Genomic DNA, 10,000 nt, shown 5'->3' on the forward strand with positions numbered 1-10,000 from the left:
GAGGACGTTCCCCCGAGAAATACGATGGGAGATTCTTTTGAATGATAAGATCACATACTCTTAACAAAATACAATGCCTTGACAATAACAAAACTTACTTCATAGAGAGAAAAAAAATTACGAGATAAAAAATGACAAACACAATTTTAAAACCTTAACCTTCGACCAATTTGACCCATAATTCCATCAAAAAATTTCATAAGTTAAATATCTAGTAATAAAAATAATGATGATGATAATAACAAACCAAACACTGTAAGATTAGTCAAGTATGCACATGAGGAGGATCTATATTTCACAAAGCCAAACGAGGATACACAATAACAGATTCTTTGGTAGAATGTGGAATATACGAGCTACACAAGAAGAGGTAACGTAACTAAAAGCCATGTAGCAAATGTCTACAAGAAGCGTCTACGAGAAAATATTCATTTTAGACAATGCTGCTCCCTTTTTTTTTTTTTTTTTTTTTCCCCTATTTTTCCTTTTTTTTTACGTTTTCATAACCTTTATATATTTTTAATATCTAATGGACTCGCGTACTACATCACAAAAGATAAACCCAATAAATGACCGAGAGCTCACACAACGGCTTCCTGCTAACAAATCAAAAGGGGGCAATTTATCAAAAGCACATTACACGATCAAAATCAATTTCAAGAGTTCACTCATTCAAAGTTACATAGTCAGCCTTATACAAAAGACCCCTCAAGGAACCTAATGCTCCAATAGTGCATTTTTCCCCTTCAAGACACTGGTGTTCATGAAGCCACTACATGTGATCCACTGGTTTCTCTTGGTTGATAGTTCCGTTCGACCAAACCCCTTCTTCAATTCGGTTCAACGACAATTACTTTTGCATAATTCTGTTCCAAAATGCAGAGTAAACCACATTACAAAGAAAAAAAAAAAAGTCTTAAATGCTAGTTATTCTGGTGAGATGCATAAATATTTAAATAATAAGCATTACCTTCTAAAAGCTGCCTAAAAGGTATTCAAAACAATGATTATTCTACATCTTTCGTAAGACAATATATATATATATATATATATATATATATATATATATTATATATATATATATATATATATATATATATATATATATATATATATATATATACCTGCATACGTAACATAGATGATTGCTTGCACTTGCACACAGCACTGAACAATATGGTTTCTCTTGTTTCTCCTTCCTGGAGAATAATTCACACCCTAGTACCTTTCTGCCAGGGACTTTAGCTCTCATTTTGTCCTACTTTTTTCCAATACAACATTATCAATAACATATTATATTTAAAGCTTGCAGATTTTGAGTCTTTCATCAAGAGAAAAAAATCCTACACAAATTATACATGGTACTGATCCATATTTGCCTGCAAGAATTTTGGAGATTGCTCTAATAATATATACAATCCGTTTATTTTATTAGGGACTGAATGCACAATTCTGCAGACAACTTTCAAATCATATGAACCTGCACATCAATTTGCAAACAAGCAGATTATAAAACCCAGCATTTAATAACCCTTACATTATCTAATTCATCTATATCTATGTAAAAGCATGTCATAACTGTTGGATATCTTTTTATAATGTGCAACACATAAAATAAAATTTCAAATTGAGAAATTTGATCATGTATAATCCCCTTGTAGATATATATGAACGTAGACCAAAAAGTACTTTTTCTTTTCTTTTTTCAGCCAAAGAACAATCCTGAAACGGCAATGCAATCTGACGACTAGAGGCATCATCATTTGATTAACGACGAACATGACGAGAGAATCTGACTATATGCAGTATTAATATACCAAATTTCTGTAATGCACAAAAGAATGCCATGTTCGTAAATGCCTTATACTTACCATGTTTGTATCTGGCCCATGATTTTCTATTAGTCATTTTTCACCATTCTACTTACAAGAGAATAAAAATGACAAAGAAAAAATACAGTAGGTAAAGCCTTGACATAAATATAATAAAGCAATATAAATGCTGCTACTGCACAAACGCATGCAACCAAGTGGATTCACATATTTCAAATAATACATACCCAAAAGAATATATAAAATACAACACAACGTAAAATGCTGGAAACAAAAACAAGAAATGCAAGAAATCATATAAAATGCAAATCACATTTTCTTATTGTGACATACAACAAGACGTTTAAAACAGATTAAAGCTTTTTTTGCCAGGTTTCTTATCAAAAAAAAAAAAAAAAAAATACAATATACAGTTCAGTAAAATCACTGCATTTGACTGGCACTTCACAGAAAGGTTCTAGTTAAAATTTTCCACTCTGATATCCCACAGGCTTGTGATTGACAAGTGATGCCCTTTCACTAAAGTTATCACATAGGGTGAGGGTTTTGAACAAATGCAAAAGTTCTTTCAATTGTCTTACAGGATAGCCTCAGCTCTGTGTATATATATATGGGAATATATGACATATTTCTTTATCCTAATCACAAATCAGATCTTGATCTATAGGTGACCAATAATAATACTATCTTACTACTTTCTTTTTTTTTTCTTCTTCTAGTAAGGCCAATATAAAAACTTTCAGTAGCAACCTTTTCACCTTGAATCCTCAAGTAAGATTTACTCTTCTCAAAAATGCATTATATCCCCATTCGATTACTTTCAATTTCTAAATTCAAAGAGCACAACAGGTATGTTTGCCATTAATAACTCTTCCATCTGACCTGATATTCATATTCTTTACTCTTTTCAGCACGAACTGACGGAATGAGCTGGGATAAAACCGCTAAATATCCTAGATGTGTGAAGCCTAAAGGAAATATCTTAAAGTGTAGACACTGTAGAGGAATGAATGCCTTCTCATCTTTTTATCATAGATTTCAGGTTTCCGGCTTCCTCTCCCCAAAGAGGATTGATTAATTCATATACACATATATTCATCATATACACATATTTTAAATAACAATAATCTGATATCAGGATTGTTGCCTGGATGGCCTTAACACATGTCTACAGCACCATAAAATCCATTTAAAAGGATCTTGAAACAAAAGACAACCTAATCTCATAGATGTTCCCTATCCAAAGCACGCAGCTGCATGAATCCATCCACAGTTAATATGTTCATCTTTCTTTTTTCATGGTATTCCTATGATGCATTGGATGGTGCACCTTTGCACGATTGTTCAAACATGAATAATGTCGTGAGCCTTCAGCAAAATGTATGACAAAGAATGGGAATGATGGACATCACTTCGTAAATGAGTGCTCTGACATGTGAATATGTGACATCGACAACTTCTTTTCAATGGTTAAAATCCTTCTGCCATTACATTCACAAAATGGAATAAAATCACCCTTTTCGAATTCCCACGTGTAAAAAAGAAGAAGAATAGCAATTTATCCTACTTATTAAGAGTATTATTCAAATAAATATCTAGATCCAATTCATTTTATCTAAGAAAAGCTACCAGTCACCAGCCTTGGCTCCTTTAGCACGAATTTTCCACTGAAAATCAGCTTCCTCCAATTCCCTGGTCCTAAGTTCATTCAAAACTTATTAGAAGTATATACGATCATTACCTTTACTGTTCTTGATCAGCAGTATGCAATTTATTCTTTACAAAATATAAACAAAACTGCATATCTTACTTTTCCTCAGCACAAGAAACAAATGGATTACGTGCAACTCATGAGCAAAAGGGAAAGTGTTACACAAATTCCATCTTTTCTTTTCACATGACTAGTACAACACTTTCTTAATTTGTCTTTGTTTTATTTTTTTGCCTGAATTTCCCTAACATGATGGTTTATATACCTTATATAGAATTTCAGTCCATCTATGAGTTTAAAAGAAAAATTATGAATTACATTAAATAAAATTGGTCAGAATTATTTAAAACAGATATTGAAAAATATGTACTATAAAAATAAGACACACCAGTTTCATGCATACATTATTTATATATATATATATATATATATATATATATATATATATATATATATATATATATATTATATATATATATATATATATATATATATATATATATATATATATATATATATATATATATATATATATATATATATATATGCATGCTTCTCAGATCATCTCAAAGAACACTGGCAGTTACTCCAGCATTTGTTATCCATAAATTTCATTAGCACTAGAATCTTTTCATTCTTCCCTTTGAATTCTTACATATTTCACACTACCTTCTTCAGAGCTGCACCAGGGATCCTACACTTAAAAATCAAAGGGAGCATTTTCACCCATCACAAGAAAAGTTCAGTGCTCTCTACTGCTCTTAAGACTTGAAGTCTCTAGTTTCCTACACCCAGAAACAATTAAAACTTCTCAAACTGTGATCAAATATCCACAACTTCGTTAACTTCATTTGACATCTTAGACCTGTCATTTGTAGTACTAGTGAGCCACACATTATAAGAATGTTACTAATGTCTTCCCTTACAAAAAAGTCAGCCTAACATAGTGGCATGGAAACAGATCTAATCTTTAAAAGTTTCTAGTCTTATGTAGTTCCTAGCCTAGCAACTCGCTTGGTTTGTAAGATAAGAAAAAACTATCGTGGTTTGATTGACGTAAGAAAAGGTAAAACTTGTTTCTCTATGTATTTATGGGAAAAAAAAGCAAATCTTTGTAACAATATCAATAATGAATTGTTATTCCTCTATTCTTCAGTAAATCTAGGCTTTCTATAATAAACCTATAATAAAATATCTATTTTTAGAGTTACATGTGAAGCATCTGTGTTATACACGATAAACTGTGGTGAAATACCTCCTATAGGTTAATCTTTCAATAGAGTTTTCCCGCTGTCAATTTGGCTTAACAGCATACATTTCTAAACATCTTTCCACTTTTATAAGATTGGGTCCTGAAAGAACTACAGAAGAGGCTTGTAGAAATGAAGAAAACTATAAACAATTAGATCCGGAAATAGATCAGTTTCTCCTTCAAAATACACTTAACATGTACTGGAATTTTGTACAAGTTTCAACGTACACTTTTCTCCAAAATATCTCTGGAATAGAACTCTACACTTACACAAATGGCAGTCATAAATCCTTACATCTGCCTATATATGTGGATGGATATTACCAGCACTAATTACTCAAAAATATCACCTTCTAAATTTTAAATATTCTAAAATGGCAGAATGAGCCCTTGTACCTAACAGACTCAATGGTACAAAGCTATATAGCATCATTAAAGCTAATCTTTATTTCAAAAAGTTTCTAGACCAATATCAGCTACCCTCAAGAGTTCAGGACATGAAGTTCAACCCGCACATATCAGGTATATTAAGGTATATTTCATAGACAAATGTGTTGGTCGCAAAATACTTTCAGATCTTTCAAAACAGTGTCCTACTCAATTCTTCTTATGAGAAAATGCTTCTACAAAATGACCGTGCACTAAATATCTGGAAAATTTTGTGAAGGCACCAAAAATCTAGCTCAGTCTGTGCTATCGTTTGTCATAAGGACCATGCAGTTAATCCCACTTGAAAATGATTTGCTTTTCAAGTACTGCACTGAACCCCTTAGGCTAGAGAAACTTGGATTCAAAGGCGCAACAAGATCTCCGGAATCTCAGATCGGAAAACCTGATCACAATCTTCAAGAACGAGGCCTCGTCCTCTTGTTACGGTCTGCTGGGAAGACAATGTCATGAATGTTTTGATCGCCCAACAACCTCACATACGACGGCCTATAGTAGTACAAACATTGCTAGTCATAATCCCATGCCTTAGAGCTGAGGTCGATCTGCAAGGAACAACTGTGGTTCAGATCTCCTCCCACTGCTGGTCATAGCAACTCTCTCCTTTGATAAAAAAAAATGAAGGCTAACTTTGTCCCCATCTTAAAAGAGCCTCTCGTGGTAGGCTCTGATGATGCTGGGTGTTCGCTGATCGAAGCCAAGCACAAGGAGGAAGTTCTCTGTTCGCTGAGTGTGCAGGTGCTTTGTCCCCAGTCCGCACAACACCAGTCTGCGATAAGATGTGGCAAGCTAGTTAATCAAGGTAATTAACTGGCTTACAGCTACCTGAATCTAATACTGGAGTGATGAAATGATCTTCAAATATGATGCATACAATTTCTTTGGACAGTGTTGTCAATGTATATACAGTTCATGAGGCTTTCTACAGATCTCGTTTGAATTTAACAGAAATACTATTACTGAGTGAATTAATATTTTTCTTATAACAACCTGAAAATAAGTAAGCTTTAACACAAGTCATGAATATCATGAACACAGAAAGAGTGAGATTGTTTCCATCACTATCATTTTCCAACCAACATTAAAAAGAGACAAAAAATAAAAATCTTCCAACATACCTCATTTGTGTGTTGTTCTTCTCATTGATCTGCTTGAGGGACTGGGCAGCAGCAGTAATGGCTTGCTGGTCGAGCTTGTGGGTGATGACCACAACTGTCTCCATGTTTTTCTCCTGGGCCCAATTCAGAGCAGCATCCACACTGACCTCGCCTATCACCGTCTGCAAAGGAGAATACCTCTTCTTATCGAATGCCATTCTATCTTTCCTAATACCATGTACCAAGCTGTAAACACCTCTATCTAAAGAAACGAATGAGCTCGCACCTCCTTGAACTTCTCCACCAGCTGCATTAGGGTTATTCCCTCGTTAACAGGCACTTCAGTTACTCCTGTACCAGAGAAGGCAAGGGTGTTCGCCACCGGGCAAGTTCCGCCGGATGTGAGGGTCAGCACAATCACAGCTGCTCCTTCGTGTCCTGTTACCTGTGGGAGTATAAAACGTTAAAATATATTCAAAACAACTGTGATCCACATACTGTTCTAATTATAAACATACCTAAGAGAAAGAAGGAAATAATGAGACAAGAAAATTAACCAACACAACTATACTTTGAATAACAATGAATAACACTTCTGTCATAACTCACTTTAATGGCATCATTTTTTTATGCAATGTAACATTACATTCAGTTCTACATATATTACAAAGTGGTAACAAAATCTGTCTTTTTTTGGTAAGTTGTTAAGAGAACCCAAGAAATAAATAATAAAATAGTGCTGACTGATGTTACAAAATGTCTAAAACCATCATTTTTCATAGCACACAAATACAAAATGTTAGTTTAGGACTTGAAATTTAGAACACTTCCCTACTAATAAACAGCATAAACACAAACTCTAACGTGGGGGAGGGGGGCGTATTAGTTACTTTCCTACTAAAAGTATGAAAAATAAGAAAGTACAGGGAATATATAAACATACCTAAGATCTGAGAACATAAATATAAATGGCAGCAACTTACCTCCCCTTTGCCTTCTGGGTTACCTGTCCACACATGGCTCGTGCTCATGTAACCCCGAACATCAACAACAATTGCTATCTTCTTTGCTGTCTTTTCAATATTCTGAAATGAGTCAAAGAATAAATATTCCTGACTTCTTATAACAATAGATTATACATACTCTTGACTTCACATATAAATAGAATAATACATACTCATGATATCATACATTAGCCCCTAAAGGATGTACTATCTTACGATCAGACACAGATATGTACTAAACAATCATTTCTATCTGCTATAATTCAGTTGGTACACAAAAATAAGTTGTACTTTTGGAGTCTACAGATCAAAACCTGCTTCATGAGACTTGAAATTATTACAATCACCAACTGGCTTAATGATAAATATCTTCACTTGAATTTAATATATAATAATGCCAGAGAACACCATCGCAATAATCTTTAGGGAAAAGACTTGAAAGATTGCGTATACTACTAACCTTAGAACTTCCAGCAATGAGTTTGTGGAGAGCATCAACAATGCCCTGGTTAACTTTGGTCGACTTCTTGAGGGGGGCTTTCGTAGGGGCTCTCGGGGACTTGCAGGACTTCTTCTCGTACACTTTGCCACAGGCCTCGCTTGAGAATCTGACAAAAGGAATTTCACAGTGAGTCACAATGAAGTATTCAAAACACACATAGCAATAAAAAAAAACACACATAGTAGCACAATCTATTCAAATGTCAATCCTAAAATCTAACAAAGACCAAATATCTTTGACTAGAGAGAGAGAAAGAGAGAGAGAGAGAAAACAAACCTACCTGGATGGGTGTTCATAAGCATGGAGAGCCATGAGAGCAACAGATGGAGTCACAGGACTTGAAGCAACGTCTGAGTGAGTCAGGCGGTCGGCCAACTTATTGGGAAGGACATTGGCATTGTCTGCATTCTGGCTCAGCAGACCCGCCTTGGCCATGCGGTTCACACTGGCCACGGCCGACTCTCCATCCAGTTTGTCCAGCATGTGAGACCAGACCTGCAAATCATACTTATTAATGAATGGCTGACCCAGAAAGTTACCCTGCCAAAGATCTTATATGTGAATAACAAGTCAAAAGCAAAACAAGCCTATGAAAACAAAATTCTTACCATTCAGCAAGCAAGGAATGTATCATCATGGCGAGTAATTCCAAGGAGAACTTACCTCAGGAGATTTAAGGCTCTGTGAAGGTACATCATCAAGTGTCACTTCATTGTACACTTCATGCAGCTTGTTCACCTTGTTGATCACTTGATCTACATCCCACTGTTGTTCCTTATCCTATAATATTGGATAATAGTATCAATCACTTCATAATTTCAAAATCTTTTGTTTCATGAAATATGCAAAATTAACGAAGCATATACAAAGAATCTGTCTTACTACAGGGCTTAAAACCAGGAAGCAATGAAAGCAACTAATTATTTGTTTTAACACCTTTAATCTCTTGACAAATACTTGTGATAATACTTTTCCTTTTTCCATTAATGATATACATTTCAAACCCAAAGCATTTTTATCATCGTTTCACGGAAAAAAGGGTAAAAAAACGGCGTAAAATCAGAGAGAGTTCCTCTATCAACCAGAATAAAAAAGCAGGCGTCATAAAACATAATCGCAACATACCTTCGGGTGCCCATCCTTATCTAGCACCTGCATGAGTTCCAAGAGTTCACTGGTGTTGTCCTTCCCCGTGTATTCTTGAACGGTCTTGTCCAGTCCCATAAAAACATAGTGCAGAACTACTTGGCTCCCTGTTTAACAATATGTCAAAGGGATTAGCATACAAAGTTTTCCTGAAATCAGATCAATTATAATGCAAAATCTTATCAAAACTCCAAGAAAGGGTTATATTTTTTTCATGTTTTATTCAAGCTCATATCATGTCAATAAGAGCTATGATAGGTATTTAGCATTAAAATAGTTCTCACTGTATTTAAATAAAATCTAAATATGGTATTTTTTGTATATCTATTTTACATAAATATTTCAAAAGCCTCAATCAAACTATCCATCAGGAGAGCTATCACACAACACTTATCCACATAGAATACACTTAAAAACCTTCCTCTTGCAAAGGAAAGCCTCCTCTCCAGCCAGACCTACCTAGGGGCATCTCCTTCAGCTTCAGATGAGCAAGCCTGACCACGTCACGGTGCGTCCACCCATGGGCACTGAAGTGTCTGGTCACCTCCAAGGCCAGCCGTTTGGGCTCCCAACTTCGGTACCACTCGCCAACGGCTCGGCGGAGACCACGTCCCCAGCCTGGGAGATTTGACGTGTAATAGACATTTTGATGTGTGACTCTTTGTGAGTTCATGGGTATGTGCATTTTGCATGTGCATGAAAATTATGTATGTATGAGTGTCAAGTATGTGAGTGCATGCGTATTTGTAAGTATGTGCAACTATCTTAGTATGCATTTAATGAGTGTGTAATAAGTGTGAGTGTATAGTGAATCTGTAGCACGTGTTTAATGAGTATGTTGTTTGTGTGCGAGATAACTAGCATAGTGTAGTGGTTTTTGAAGAGTGTGTGTGTGTGGTAGGGGGGATGTGTTGAGTCAGTGTGTGTATAATTCATGTGAATGTAAGTGCAAGTTTGACTGGATACTTGAGTGAATGTTTTCATGTCTGTGTATACATCTGTGCATGCA

The 10,000-nt window shown here is 35.0% G+C and overlaps 1 protein-coding gene across 1 annotated transcript in view; it reads right to left on the reverse strand.

Moving 5' to 3' along the window:
• Nucleotides 1–4,051: 4,051 nt before the first annotated feature.
• The window catches only part of LOC122248171 (RNA-binding protein RO60), a 16,908-nt gene continuing 10,959 nt past the window's right edge, over nucleotides 4,052–10,000 (reverse strand). The window contains exons 5-13 of the mRNA XM_043008026.2: nucleotides 9,451–9,609; nucleotides 8,971–9,098; nucleotides 8,509–8,625; nucleotides 8,126–8,340; nucleotides 7,804–7,951; nucleotides 7,323–7,424; nucleotides 6,626–6,784; nucleotides 6,361–6,521; nucleotides 4,052–6,011 (exon numbers count right to left, since the gene is read on the reverse strand). Coding sequence (XP_042863960.1) covers nucleotides 5,885–6,011; nucleotides 6,361–6,521; nucleotides 6,626–6,784; nucleotides 7,323–7,424; nucleotides 7,804–7,951; nucleotides 8,126–8,340; nucleotides 8,509–8,625; nucleotides 8,971–9,098; nucleotides 9,451–9,609 — 1,316 coding nt within the window. The 3' untranslated portion in view covers nucleotides 4,052–5,884. The remainder of the gene's footprint in view (nucleotides 6,012–6,360; nucleotides 6,522–6,625; nucleotides 6,785–7,322; nucleotides 7,425–7,803; nucleotides 7,952–8,125; nucleotides 8,341–8,508; nucleotides 8,626–8,970; nucleotides 9,099–9,450; nucleotides 9,610–10,000) is intronic.

This window comes from Penaeus japonicus, unplaced genomic scaffold, assembly GCF_977035675.1.
Source record: "Penaeus japonicus unplaced genomic scaffold, GWHDUDI00000001_assembly GWHDUDI00000002, whole genome shotgun sequence".
NCBI lineage: Eukaryota > Metazoa > Arthropoda > Malacostraca > Decapoda > Penaeidae > Penaeus > Penaeus japonicus.